Source organism: Geospiza fortis, unplaced genomic scaffold, assembly GCF_000277835.1.
Source record: "Geospiza fortis unplaced genomic scaffold, GeoFor_1.0 scaffold167, whole genome shotgun sequence".
In the NCBI taxonomy this organism is placed as follows: Eukaryota; Metazoa; Chordata; class Aves; order Passeriformes; family Thraupidae; genus Geospiza; species Geospiza fortis.
This window is the reverse complement of record NW_005054355.1, coordinates 2,968,296-2,983,334: the sequence shown is the minus strand read 5'-3', so window position 1 is coordinate 2,983,334 and position 15,039 is coordinate 2,968,296. Positions and strand designations below refer to the sequence as shown.

The 15,039-nt window shown below is 37.2% G+C and overlaps 1 protein-coding gene across 1 annotated transcript in view; it reads left to right on the top strand.

Annotated features, from left to right (window-relative positions):
* The window catches only part of ADAMTS19 (ADAM metallopeptidase with thrombospondin type 1 motif 19), a 129,610-nt gene that overhangs the window by 111,978 nt on the left and 2,593 nt on the right, over positions 1–15,039 (top strand). Inside the window, 1 exon segment of the mRNA XM_031059062.1 lies at positions 13,664–13,841. Within this exon segment, the coding sequence (XP_030914922.1) occupies positions 13,664–13,841 (178 nt within the window).

Genomic DNA, 15,039 nt, shown 5'->3' with positions numbered 1-15,039 from the left:
TTCTAAAACTCAGTCTAAAAGAAGTCTCTACAACCCAGCCTGTGTGCAGCCTTTAACTCTGTAATGGCGTTTAAGTTAGTAGAGTGGGTCAGTGTGCTAAAACTTGCTGTTCGTAACATCACTCAGGCTCTGGGCCACCTTTGTGAGGAGTATAGGTATGAGGAGAAAGGAAAGAATAAAAGCTCAAACTGAGCTTCTGGAGCCAGCACCTAGCAGCATTACCAATGACATTGTATTTTCCCAGCATATGCCATCCATGGCATATCCTACCGAACAATGTGCGAGTTACCTTCAAATGAGGAATGTTTAGAGACCATAGCTATTCTAGCACCAGCTAGGGCAAGGTGTTGTTAGCAACAGTGTCCCTTGCTAAGCTGCCCACTGGCTACCCGTTTCAAAGCCATACAAGGACAGGATCATGCTCAGAGGCATTCATCACCTAAGTATAAACAAATAGGCTGAGGAGAGGTGAAATTAAATTCATGTGAACCGCATGTTTACACATCTGCACAGCTTACAAAAGAACACATCATTGCAGAAGTCATTCTCCAAAAAACACTTAAATTTCAGCAGCGTAGGGTGCTCAAAGGGCATGTCTACAGTACTTTATGTAGGAAAATGTGTATTTTTTTTCTGCTACTATCACACTTTTCAGACCATTATCAGAATAAATGAAACCTGGGAAGCAGAATGAATTTTGGAACAGAGAATAACTTGGAAAGTGGGTATTGAAAATGGTAATTTAAAACTTTGATATAATATTATATCATTCAGCAAGGAAAAATAGGATCAAAGGTCCAGACAACAAACAAGAATTTAGAAGCCACAATTTGTAAGATGAAGAGATATACTGTATATGTCTATAGGAGATCAGAGAAGATAATGTGGCATAAGTTGTAAAAAAGATTGGTAAAAGGATGCATTCTGTAGAAACTAAAGATGGAGCAGCAGCAAAATTTCTAAATAGTATCTAAGGTTTAGACCAGAGATGCTGAGGAGTCAAATATAACATCTGTGATAGTGGTCCCAATGGTTGGCATGCAGTTCTCTTTGTCTATAGCCTGAAGAAGCAAAAGCATGAGGGGCAAAGGTTAATCTCCTGCTATTTTTCCACTGAGTCTGGAAGGGCATCTGACCCAACTGCTTAGTTTTTACAACAATGAATCCCAGAATTCACATCCTATTGCAAATTATTTGTTTCAGGCAGTATTTCAGTGCTCCTTAGAAAGTGTGTGTGTGTGTGTAGTCAGAAGAAGTCAAGTCTCCAGCTGTTAGGGAGGCAGATTCACAGAGAGATCCCCTGAGGGATACAGAATGCAGATGTCAGTGATAAGGATTGTTTGCCTTCTTCCCCAATCAAACAACGCATGTAAATGGAGGGAGGTAAATGCCCACAAACTTTTTTTACTAACTATTCAAGAGCACAGGATGTTCAACCTTTATTTTGTGTGCTTAACACAGCATTTAAACAGACTCTAAATTTCCACAGCAAACAAACTCAACCGATCTCCTCCAATTAAAAAAAAAAGGATGATATTAATGTTATCACTTTACTGACAAGGGAATTAGCCTTGTTTTTTTTCCTCAGATCCCCATCCAAAATTATTAATCTCTTTTAGATTCTTGGAATGGAATAGTGCTGGCCGTGAGTCACAATTACACTATCAGTAGTGTAATATTACACTATCAGTAGATGTATGGACAAAGCAATTATGCAATGCAAAATAATAGAAGTTAAAAAATTATGTAATCAAGTAAAAAACTTTCATATTGATTTAAATATAGTTAATTTGCAGCAAATTATGTGTGTCTTTGTTTCAGAAATGAAGCATGATCAAATAATATGGAAGATGTCAATGTAAGGAAATGGCATTGGGAGACTTTATACGTTTCTAACCAGTCCTATAATATTAACAATATTAACATCTTTTGTTTCATATAAAGGGGTTTTTAGATCAATATACTGCAGAATTCTGGCTGGAATAAATATAATGTCATGTTCGTTTCCTGAAAAACAGAATGATACCACCTTTCATAACAGAAGAAACCACTAATCAGACTGGAAAGGATTTTAAAAGTAGATATCACCTAGTTCGCACACAGAGAAAATCACTCATAAATGGGAAATTCTAGAATCTGTTTCACACTTAGATCTACTAAGATATCTTTGTTGGTTTTCTGCTTCAAGCATCTTTAGTGTAAGAAGTTTGGGGGAATCAAAATGTAATTAAAGTGTTGTCTCTCAAGTTGCATTATCTGTAAGTGTGGTTATATTAGAAAAGAATTAAGTTGTGGTACATCTTAATAGTTCCCATCAGGACTGAACCTTCCTAGGCTCAGAGAAAAACAAAGCACAAATGAGCAAGAACAAAATAAGAGAACAGCTCCTGCTGGAGAAAGAGAGAAAGAGAGAAAGAGAGAAAGAGAGAAAGAGAGAAAGAGAGAAAGAGAGAAAGAGAGAAAGAAAGAAAGAAAGAAAGAAAGAAAGAAAGAAAGAAAGAAAGAAAGAAAGAAAGAAAGAAAGAAAGAAAGAAAGAAAGAAAGAAAGAAAGAAAGAAAGAAAGAAAGAAAGAAAGAAAGAAAGAAAGAAAGAAAGAAAGAAAGAAAAGAAAGAAAAGAAAGAAAAAGAAATTTAAATCCACCTCATAATACATACTCTGTTTTTCCTTATGTGTCCTAGGAGAGGGTCTTAAGCAGAAGTTACCACCATTATACATTTCCTTTTATTTTTCCATCAAGGGTGAGCTAGTTTGTTCCCAAAATGACCTCAACATGGAGTACAAAAGATCGTATAGTGCAGAAAGAAGGCTGCATGTGCAGAAAACTAACCCTCATAGCTAGAAGAGGATGCTTGGAAGATGGCAGCGTGTAGTGGAGGCAAATGCAGACCCGTGTTTAAATGTGTCTATACAACCACAGAATTGCCACACAATGTACAGTGTGCTCACCTGAAGGAGCAGTGTGGGAAAGATGGAGATTTCACTTACACAGCCACTGTTGGGAGACACTCTTGTGTCTGTGACACTGCCCGACAGGGAAAGAAAAGGATAACACTGATGCATTCAGCAACTGAACAAATTGTTTTGGACTCTGAAGATTTTAAAAAGTTGTTTCCAGGGAAGCAGGTTGAGATGTCTTCTGTAGAGACAAAAATCTGTAGTGAAAAGATTGACTTCTAAGTCACCTTCATAAACCTGAACAGTTAGAGGAAGTCTAGGAAATTCCAAAATAAATGAGATCTCAAATATCCCTGAAAAAGCTAGGGTTTTTTACTCCCTGATAGCAGAACTAAAATGATAAAAATGCTCCTAAAATAGATGATTGATAACATTATAAATAAGTTTTGTTTTTGTTTACTTATGCCCAGCAATATTTCAGAACGAAATATTGTTGCTATTAGTATGCAGCCATTGACTTTGAATCTTTAAGCAGCTCTATAAATTTTCTGCATGCTGGTTCCCACCAAATATTCTGTGGTTCTACCAACAGACTGAAACCTTTGCTATCAGCAAAACAGTGGAGCTGCTCTCTCTTGTAGCAGAAGTTGGCACTCTTTGAAATTGATAAGTATGATTGACTGGATGTAGTGATCCCTTGGAAGTCCAGGTGAAGGAGAAAATCTGTGTCATGCACCACATATAATATTCCACAAATGCGGAAGTTATGGAGAGTAGCATTTGCAGCTTTCCATCACCTCCTTTACTGCTAATGTGTTCCAAGTCATTGTAGTACAGTCTATACCCAAGCAGATACAAATTTCCAGACTTTTTTGCTTTTGAGTTTTACAGTGCTAGGCCATACATTACTGCTGCAGGGGATTTACATATGCATACATATGCATATAGCACAGATTGAAGGAAACCATGCTTGGGAGTAGCTGAAGAGAAGTCCTTTATATTCTATGACCTTTCCCAAAAATGCTTGCCAGGTTTTTTTTTGAGGACACATGGATCTTCTGAAAGGCTGATGTGTATTTTCAGCAGATAAATAAATGGTCTGGTGCTCAGGCTTGGTGAATTAGGCATTCTTTTGCCTGGTGTATCTCCATATCTAAGGTCATCTCTCTCTTTCCAGATTTTTCCTCAGTATCTCTGACTCTGTCATCTGCAAAGGCATAACTCTTACAGCTGATTCACTTGGGTTCTGTTAAAATTTATGTAATCCATTTTTTCTTGTGGGATCTAGCTTATTTTTGTTGGATTTTTTATTATTTCATGTTCCTGTTATCCTGTATTTCATGCAGCTAAATAACATACTGCGTCATGTATTTATTCTTGTGATAAACTTGTTATTCTATGAAATTCTTATTTTATCTCAAAATATTTATTGTTTGGTTTTCATTATTTTGTTTTACTCTATGGGGTTGTCACTTTCTTGCTGTTTTCTGATAGTTTATAATAAGGCAAAAGATGAAAATACTTTAAAAATGTAAGAGATAACTGAATCTTGAAAAATTCTTTTGAAATACTTGTTTCAGAGCACAGCAACCATGAAACAATAGAGTTTTCAAAGCAGTAAGGAGAGGGGGCAACAGAACTGCCACACTGTACTTCCAGAGGACAGACTTTGGCCTGATTGACTGAGTCCCTTGAGATGCAATCCTGAATGACGAAAGAGTCCAGGAAGGCTAGTCATTCTTCAAGAAAGAAATCTTAAAGGTGCAAGAGTTGCCTGTCTCGTTACACTGAAAGATGAGCTGACTGCCTTGCTTGAACAGAGCACTTTGGCTGTAACTTGGTAGAAAAAAAGAGTTTATGGCCTTTGGAAGAATGGGCAGACAATTCGGGAGCTCTACAAGGATGTTGTGAGGTTATGCAGGGAGAAAATTAGAAGGGTCAAGGCCCAGCTAGGGCCAAGGAGTTTAATCATCCTACTGCCATAAAAGACAAAAAAAAAATGCATCATGTCCAACAAAAAAAGGAGGGCTAAGGAGAATCTCCATCCTTTATTGGATGCAAAAGAAAACATTGTGACAAAGGATGAATAAAAGGCGGAGGTGCTTTATATGTTCTTTACCTCAATCTTTAGTATTAAGAGCAGTTGTTCTGCCGGTACCCAGCCCCCTGAGCTGAAACACAGGGATGGGAAATAAAATCAAACCCTCATAATGGAAAGGAAAAATGGTCAGTGACCTGCTCCATCACTTAGAAACAGACAGCTCTGTGAGGGTGGATGGGATCCACATGAGGATAGTGATGAAGCTGGAAGAAGGATCCAGGGAACTACAGGCCTGTCAGCTTGACCTTGGTGCTTGGGAAGGTCAGGAGCTGATCATCCTGAGCGACATCATATGGCATGTTCTGAACCTGCTTGATCAGGCCTAGTCAGCATATGGGTTTATGAAAGGCAGTCCTTGACTGATCTGATCTCCTTCTAAGACAGGGTTATCCAGCTAGTGGATGAAGAAAAAGCTGTGGATATTGTTTACCTGGGCCTAAGCCTTCAACACTGTCTCCCACAGCATTCTCCTGGAAAAGCTGGCAGCCCATGGCTCAGACAGGTGCTCTCTTTGCTGAATTAACAACTATCTGTATGGCTGGACCCAGAGAGGAGTGGTGAATGCAGTTACATCCAGTTGGCAATTGGCCACTAAGAGGTGCTCCCTGGGGCTTAGTGTAGGGCCAGTCCTGTTTGACATCTTTACTGATGATTTGGGCAGGGGGATCAAGTGTACCCTCAGTAAGTTCACAGACAACACCAGTTTGCATAGGAATGTTGACTTGCTGAAGGTGGAAAAGCTGTGCAAAGGGATCAGGACATGCTAAATTTGTGGGCTGAGGCCAGTGGTAAGAGCTTCCACAAGGCCAAGTGGTGGATTGGATCATGTACTTGGATCACAAGAACCCCAGGCAGTGCTCCAGGCTGGGGCAGACTCTCTGGAAACCTGTCTGTCAGAAAAGGACCTGGGGGTGCTGGTCAGCAGTGACTGAACGTGAGCCAGCTGTGCCCAGGTGACCAAGAAGGCTGATGGCATCCTAGCCTGTGGCAGCAATAGTGTGGCCAGCAGGGCCAGGGCAGTGATCATCATCGTGTGCTTGCCACTGGTGAGGCTGTTGAGGTTTGAGCCCTTCACTATAAGGAAGATATTGAAGTGTTGGAGTATGTCTAGAGAAGGGCAACAGAGGTGAAGGGTCTGGAGTACAAGTCCTGTGGAGGGTGGCTGAGGGAGCTGGGGCTGTTTAGCCTGGAGGAAAGGGGGCACAGGGTAGACCTTTTCTCCCTCTACTACTCCCTCCGAGTTTGTAATGAGGTGGGTTTGGTCTCCTCTCCCAGGTAACAAGTGAGGGAATGAGAAGAAATGGCCTCAAGATGAGCCAGCAGAGACTCAGATTGAATATTAGGGAAAAGTTCCTCAGCAAAAGCGTTATCAAGCATTAGAACAGAGTGCCCAGGCAAATAGTGGAGTTGCCATGTAGTTGTATTACTTAGGGACATGGTTTAGTAGTGAGGCAATGCTGAGTTAATGGTTTGCCTCAATGATCTTAAAGATCTTTTCCAGTTTAACTGATTCTATGATTTTATTCTTGTATTTTAGCTAAATAAAAGTCCTATGAGTTCAGTTTCCTTGTAAACTCATAGGTTTTTTATGTTTTGATTTTTTAATATCTTTCATAGCCATTTAGGTGAGTTGACTGCTATTTCAGATCTTCATTATTTAAAATATGGTAGATAGAGTGATTGGAACTCAGAAAAGAACTCTTTCATTTATTCAACCTACTGAAAAAACTTTAAAATGGTACATAGTGCGATGATATTTAAAGGACAGTGCTTAATTCTATGTTGAACAGAAGAGCTTTTTGACATTTGTTTCTTTGATTTCTGAAAAGTAAATAGATAAAATAGAAAATTTTTAAAAGAAAGGATTTTCTTGGAGGTTTCATTTTCCCTGGTTTGAAATTTCCTTTGTGTCCTTAGTGGGTTCTGTGACATGTCTTTTCATTAGAAATACTGTAATCCTTTAATTACTTCTTTGTGCTGTTCTAATGCTTTTCCGTGCAATGTTTTCAACTGAGCATCAGGCTAGCATTGTCATGTATGGTAATATAATTATATAGTCAAAGGCTAATATTTCAAGTTAATTTTAAGAATTTGTTTTCATCATTCCAGAATAGCATACTCAACTAATTTAATCAGAAAGATAAAGGTAATTATGTCATGAAATCTAACTGTTTCCAGATTCTTGTTTGGATGTGTGATAGTCCTGATGAATGGACAGTCATCTCCTGCCGAAATACCAGGCAATGATATCTCAGATCTGAAAGTTTGAAATGTAGTAATGTCTTGTTCATTGCTAAGTACTAGTGGCAGTAATATATCCATGTGTGAGTCAGCACAGGCAGGCATCTGGGACAACCACAAATCCACAGCTAAAATTTATTTCTGCTTCCTTGCTAACAGAGGATCCCTGCAGCAGTGCCCAGGCAGAGGTGTACAAACAAGGCTAAAATTTGTAAAATCTACCAGTATTATGATGTCAAATACTATTTAGCAGTGTGTCTAAAGTCCTAAATAATTTCAGGCATACTTAAATTGCCTTAAAACTTGAATATGTTTTTATTAAATATAGATTTATAGAAACTATAACTACAAAATTTAAAATGGTGTGTACATACATCTGGAGCCCATAGAGGAACTTGGCTTTCTAGATCTGTTACAGTATTACAGGATTTGTCCATGCTTTGATACAGGTCATTAATGATGAGAGAAAAATGCTGATACCTTCCCTGATGTCAGGGAGAAATGGTAGGCTGTAATTGAGTCTCAGGTTTTTTATCGATTTGGACTCCAGGTGGTCTCTAATAGAACAACCTTTTGTCATTGGAATAATCCCAGTTTTTAAACTGTTAAATGGATGATTTTGTTTCATTAATTCACCCGAGAAAGAAACTGGGCAATGGAACCTGGGTTTTACATGGAGACAAAGAATTTTCCACTTCCAAGCTGGGTCCAGAGAGCCCATTCAGATTTAAGCCTATCCAACCCCACTATTGATTCAGAGTAGTTAGGCAATGAAGAATATACTGACCTAGAAAAAATAAATTTCTTTTTGTAATCAGCTCCTGAACTTTCAGTTGCTTCTTGTCTTGATACCAAAGGCAGTTTTGCCTCCTCTGCCGAACAACCAGATTGTTCTGCGTGGGGCCTTAAAAAGGATTCGGGGGTGGCGGGGGGAAAGAGAAAAAAAGAAAGAGAAAAGAAAGGTTCAGATTCTTGAGATGAGGGGGTGAGGATTTCCTCCATGGGAACACTATCTCTGGGGTTATCAAGGGAACTGGAGTTCTGTCTGTCTTAATTTAAAATCTTATGTTTTTGAATCTTATATCTTCTTACCCTAGAAAGAAGAGCTAAAAAGAAAAAAATGGAGGGGCAGTGGGCAGAAGAAGGAGAAAAAGAAGGCTATAAAATAAATAGGCACAACTCAAACTTGCTAAACTTAGAAGAGACCAACAGCAGATACTGTTATAGCTAAACTTAGCACAAGTTCTGAATTTTAAATTTGGCATACTGAGATGTTGGGTGTGTCAGAAATGAGAGAGGCAGAAAAACCTTCCTGGAAATGATGCATGTGAGAACTCAGACTCCATCTTATGCTTGTATCTGTCAATCCCTCTTTTTGCTACAGTATTCAGAAATACCTTTATAACAAAAAAAAAAAAAAGGTTTAAATAAACTTCAGATTATTTGCTTGATTTAGGTAATCTTGAAGAATATTGCCAAACTTAGTATGAAGCCTTTGCTGAAAAAAAATGCACCACATTATCTACTACCTGCCTTCAAATGCAGGCTTCATAAAAGACAAAGCAGAAGAAGATTTTGCAAGTGTGTTAGCAAATATGAATCCTGCGGCTAAAATCTGATTGCTTGCTATTCTTATTTCACACTCACATCATGAAAAGGTTGAAGCTGCTTAAAAGCTGGAACTGATGAGCCTATACATAAATGATTAGGAATGCTCTGCTAATAATTTCCAGTAAAACTCATCCCTGAGTTTCCTTAGAGGCGCGTCAGCCTGCTTTGAATGCTACTTAGACTTGTAAAACCTTTTATTGAGCAGTCCACCTATTCTCAAAAATAAATTGTCCAAGTCAATTCTGTTAATACTGTCACAGATTGGCTTTTTAATTGTGGATTGTATCACCCTCTTCAATGATTGCCTGTTGTCTTGGCAGAAAGACACATTTTGACCGTTACTGTCTGCCAGTGACAATTTTTCCCTTAATTTAGGAATTCCTATTTCTCATGAAGGCCAGCTGGAAGCAGCTAACACATTACAGCAACTTCCTCAGCTGTTGGCCTTGGGAATATGAATTCTCTCCAGAATATATATCTTTGGCAGGGAACAGAAAGAAGGAATCTTGGGTAGTGGGTGCGCATGCCAAGTGTAAGAATTGTTACATTTAACACCTAGATTTCTGTCCTTGAAATTATATCGAAAAGAAGTTCAAAAGTTGGACCAAATTGAAACAGGGTGGTAAGATTTTTTTTAAAGAAATTTTTTTTATAGGAAAAAATAATTTTTAAAAAATAGCTGTTACCTATCTTTACACAGGAATTTTTTGTAATCTTTAACAAGAATGTTTTACATGTCTTGCTGCTTGAATGGTTTTACAGTACCTTTAGGACTGTGTCCAAGATGCACAGATTAACAGCCACATAAAAAAAACCCTCTGGCTGTGTACTAGAACATTTAGTCTAAACCTACAAATACAGTTCTCCTACAGGAATTTTTTGCTAATCAGCTACATGGCCTTAAAGTGTGGGTCATGTGAATAGTGAGAAGTAAAATGTAATTAACCTCCACAAAAATAAAGTATTGCATGCGCAAGATTGACATGTGAGGAGATAGAGTGGGTGGGAAGAAGAACTATAGAAATTTATTCTTCATTCACTAATAATAAAAGCTGTGGGTTTAAATGAACCTGAAATCTGCTGAATTAATGAAAATGCTATATATTGGTTGGGAGTGGGCATTTTCTGCAAATTAGATATATATATATACACACACACAAACATACAAAAAATACAAGCAGTTTTGACAGTTAAATTTATTTTTGATTAAATTCACTGATTAATATATAAAAGTGAAAATATTTTTTATTTCTTTGAAATTAAAAGCTTTGCTAGAGTTTTAAACGTGTAAAGTCCAGAAATATACAGAACCTATACAGCTTCAACTACATACCATAAGCACTACCTAAAATGTGACAGCTGCATATGCAGTGAAAGGTATTTACCTCAGATTGAATATTTGCAGTGAGAGAAATCCATAGGTGAGGCAAGTTTGGGAGGCAGTTTTGGAAGAGTCTGCTTCAGCTTGAATTTACACATGCATATACAGTAAAATGAGTGTCAAAAGGAGGGTCAGAGTTGTTGCTCTGAAGGGGTATCTAAGTGATCTGCAGAAGTTGAGTTGTCTCCTAGTGAAGTCAGAACAAGTCTTTATCTTTTCAGGATAAAGAAGAAAAATACGAGTTACTTTTATTCCCTAATATTCAGTGTCTGCTCTCAGTTACAGCAGCAGTTGGCTGATGTGTTTGCAAGATAAACTCACAGTTAAGACAATGACATCATGAACACAGAAAACTTCACTGTTTGTCTATGTAGCTAGCAAGTGCACTGCTAAATCCCTGATGCTTTCCCTATTTCATACTATTTAAAATATAAGCTAATATAGCTAATAGCAAATATGAGCTTTTATGGTAAAAAATTTTTTTTTTCTGGCTTCCAGTCAGTAGAATTCTTAATTTCAAAGTCAGACACCACCACCGCTCCTGCTACTGCCATGTGAACATAGAGGAGCACAGCATGCTTATCAGATCCTTCACTGATTTTAAAACCCGGGGTGTTTGGAAAAATCTTGCTTTACTTGCGTGTTGACTTGGTTGGGTTTAAAAGTTCTGGATTGCAAATCACTGGGATAGCCCTGCTTTTTCTCATTATTCCACAAGCATCTTACAAGACTTAGTAAGTTCCCATTTTTTAAAAAATAAAAATAAATGCACTGTTAAAATTTAGTACATTTCTGTGAAAATAAAAGAACATAGATCACAAATTTCTCTATTTCCTGCTTTGCCACGTGTTTCCTATATGAACTGAGACATTTCATTTAATCGTCCTTTGATGTCAGTTTCTAAAATTGTGATTTTAATAAGTAGGTCAAGCAAGACTAATTGTTTGCAAGATCTCTGCATCTTGGGATGGAAAACTACATCTCACTAAGGCCAGTGCAGGCTCAGTTATTTAAAGGATATTAATTCACCAGTTGAGATTTTAATGCCAAAATCTTACCAGATTCTGCATAGAAATTCAGACTTAAACACTGGTTAGATGAGAGATTTGTCTGTTTCTTGCTTGTGTCAGTTGCAGTCATAACAAACTTTCAAGCCAGAGCTCATTTGATGTAGAGAAGATGTGGCTGCTGCCAGAGCACTCTTCACAAAGTCACCTGCCCATATTAATTGTTTGGCATTGCCAGTTAGCAGATAAACCATTGGAACCCCTTTTGTTAGCAAAAGAGTAGTGTTTTTCAAATCCCATTCTCCCCTCCAGTATTCCAGGTGGCTGGATTGCATCTACTCACTCTAGGATGACGTAAGATCAGAGAAATTATTTTTGGTAATCTTATGTACCAGATCAAACTGCCCATATCCTCCTCCTCTGCAGTTGACTAAAGGAGTACCACACATTCACACATACTCTAACTTTGGTTGATAAACATACTAATCTTTGAAGGAAAAAAAAATGTAATACTGTGTGTAATATTACTCTAAATTAAGATCACCATGATAACATTTAAAGATTATCTTTCCTTATTAGAGATCTTCAACATATTAGCTTCATCATATCACCTTCATTTTCCTTTTACTCTCACATTTGTTTTCTCTTTGTGTTGTAGTTTTAGTTTTGTCTTTCTTTTCACCTTTTTAATTTTGCTTTTCCATTGTCTCAATTTTAATTTGATTAAAATATTCCAAAAATAAATATCTCTGAAACTATGATGAGAGGAATTTAAGGAGTGGTCAGAATTTTGGCAAAATTAAAATCTATGTTCCAGCTGCTATTGGGGATAAAATTTGTGCCGGTATATATGTGGTTTTACATGTTGACCATGTGCATAATGTTGGCTGTTACAGGAACTCAGATTATTTTTAGCTGCACAGAGAAAAGGCACAGAATTCAAGAAGGGGAATTCTGTTGGGAGACTTTTCTCATGCAATTTTACAGCAGTATACTAGATTTGATAGCATACTTTGAAAATAAATCAGTACTAACTATTTCCCTCCTGTAAACCATATATTTGTTCATGTGTTAAATTGTGGTTGATACTGAATAGACAACTGTGTATTCATAATTTAATATCTTTACATGCCTTGATTCATGGAGGCTGTAACTGTTTAATTCAGCAAGATACAGTTCTGTATTGGCTGAGAACAGGAGCAAGATCAAGTCCACTTGCTGCCTCTATAAAAGGTTTGATTTCATGTGGTTACAAGTTCAGTCCCTTGCGAAAACATCCAAGTGTATATCCTAATCTTTTGTACCTCTGTTGGAGTCTTATGAGTCCAAAAGACAGGTGTCTCCCTTCTCTTGATGCACATATCTATTTTCCATTAGCGCATGTAAATCTTTCTTCCAGGTAAGTGTTTAAATTGTGACTTAAACACACATAGATAACCAAACCAACAGGTAAAAACTTGTTTAGTGTTTTGCAGCCTGAGCTCTTACATTATTCATTACAAGAAATGGATTACTATTTGAAGATGTTCTATACAGAAAATTTCTGTAAAACTTGGTGAAATTTCTGGGTACTTAAATCAAAACCATAAGACATTAGGATAAAATTCCAATATGTAATTTTTAATAGATTTGTAGTTAAAGCAATAGCATATGAGTCAAATGAACAGAAAAGTAATTCATGTGCTATGACATTTTGTTCACAGAAAGTCAGAAAAGGCAAAAGCACATTTTGGTTTCTTTTTTTTTTGTTTGTTTGGAATAGGTGTTGTAAGCATCTGTGCAGCCCTGTCCAAGTTTTTACTCTAATATATTATGTTACTATGATAGAATTAAAATATTACCAGTGTTAAAGAGCTCAGTTGTTTTATTTTCTTACTTCATTCTATGTGGCAACAAGATGTCAAGATTAATTAAAGGCCAGGCATCATGTCTCACACTGTGTATTCTATTTTTGAGATGTGAAAACATGAAGATGTGATACAAAGACAGGAGGCATAAACTATGCTCAGCAGAAAGAGCTCTTTTGCTGTGGTTAATTAACTAGCTTTATTAAAAATTCTTCTCTCTGCTAGCATCTGTGAATGGTTTTGCCATCACTTTAACCTCTAATAAGACTAAATTTGTATACAGATACAAGAGAGTAATATTTGCTTCCTCCAGGCACATTGCTATATTTAGTTTCATCACAGGCTCTACAAAATGGACTTGGACAGCAATAGGATGCTGGAGTGAGTCCTTCAATGAATACTGTTAATTAATTTGTGCTTTTAAAATTGATTTTCATTTAGCTAATGGAATAGAATTCAGAAATCTTGGAATGCTGACATCTGAAGAAGCAGCCACTCCCTTCAAGCGGACTGGCATTTCATTTCATGATTTCTGGCTTAAATACCTTTCCAATGAATGTGTCTCCTGTGTGTTCCAGTGCTCCGTCACCTGTGGCAAAGGAATGCAGTCTCGAGTCATCCAGTGCATGCACAAGATCACGGGAAGGCATGGCAATGAATGCTTTTCTTCAGAAAAGCCTGCAGCCTACAGACCCTGTCATCTCCATCCCTGCAATGAGAAAATTAATGTTAATACAATAACATCACCCAGGTTAGGTAAGCAGTCAAAGATGACAAATCTCTTTTCAGATCTTTCTCTCCATACAGTTAACGATGATCCAAGTTTAGAAACAGAAGTCAGGAGGTATTCAGGAGATTTAAATTCTATGCAGAGACTGATCTTCCTGCTTCAGGTTTTGAGTGTGTACATCAGAGACTGTAACTAAGAATGGTGAAGGGTTTTGTTATCCAAGGAAGGACCTTATTATGAGACTCTGATATCAAGGGAACAAAATGTCCCATAGGAAAATATATTTATATTAGAGACACTCTAAACATATATGCTTATATATTTTTTTTTCTATATATATATATATTATTTATATATCCACCCAATTTTATCAAATCTTTCTAAAGTAAGAAAATACCTTCTTTTCTGTTAAAAAATGTTGCAAACTGTGATCTCTTGATATTTGTGAGATCATGGAGGCCCTTATTTGCCCCTTAAATACAAACAGCTCTTTCCACTTGTCTTTAGTTCAAATCTACATCTATGCCCGATGTATTAGGATGTGTGAAGGAAAATTACTTTGAATGAAGAGATTTGCTGTACCTGGCAGAACTTAGGTCTCTTCTGTTCTTAAGGAAATTATGTTATTACATAACTACAGAACTGTTAATTCTGGTAGTTTTTGTTTCCTAGTGCATCATTGATGACGATTAGCATTAGTTCCCCTAATCATTTGTCTGCATCTTGAACATGATGGGAATATTCAAAGGCTTGCTGTAAGACAGCACACCTTCTCCAGCTGATTTTCCAGAGCCCTTATTAAGATAAAGCCTCTTGTCCAGTAGATTTCTCCTGCATGGCAAACAAGACTGGCATTTCAGACTGTGCGCAATACTTCTTTTAAGACAGTGAAGTGTATTTCTCTTTGAGGTTTTTAACCTTCGAACATTTCTGCACAGTAGTCATTGTTGCAATTTTCGGTTGCTTATGGTCGTCTCCTTGCTATTTCACTGTTTGAATGTTTCTCCTCTTTGTACTTTATCTTTATTTGTTCAGCTGGTCTCTCAGAAGTAAGATGCTATCTCCCCATCATTGATGATTTTCCTCTGATGAGGTTATATAAGCAACTTTGTGTCACAGAGTCAAGTGAGTGTGTGGAGTCACACAAAAAATACAGTGTCAATTAAAATTTGACTTAATGTGAAGTGAAAAAAAAGGGCTATGTTGTCACACAAAATCACAGAA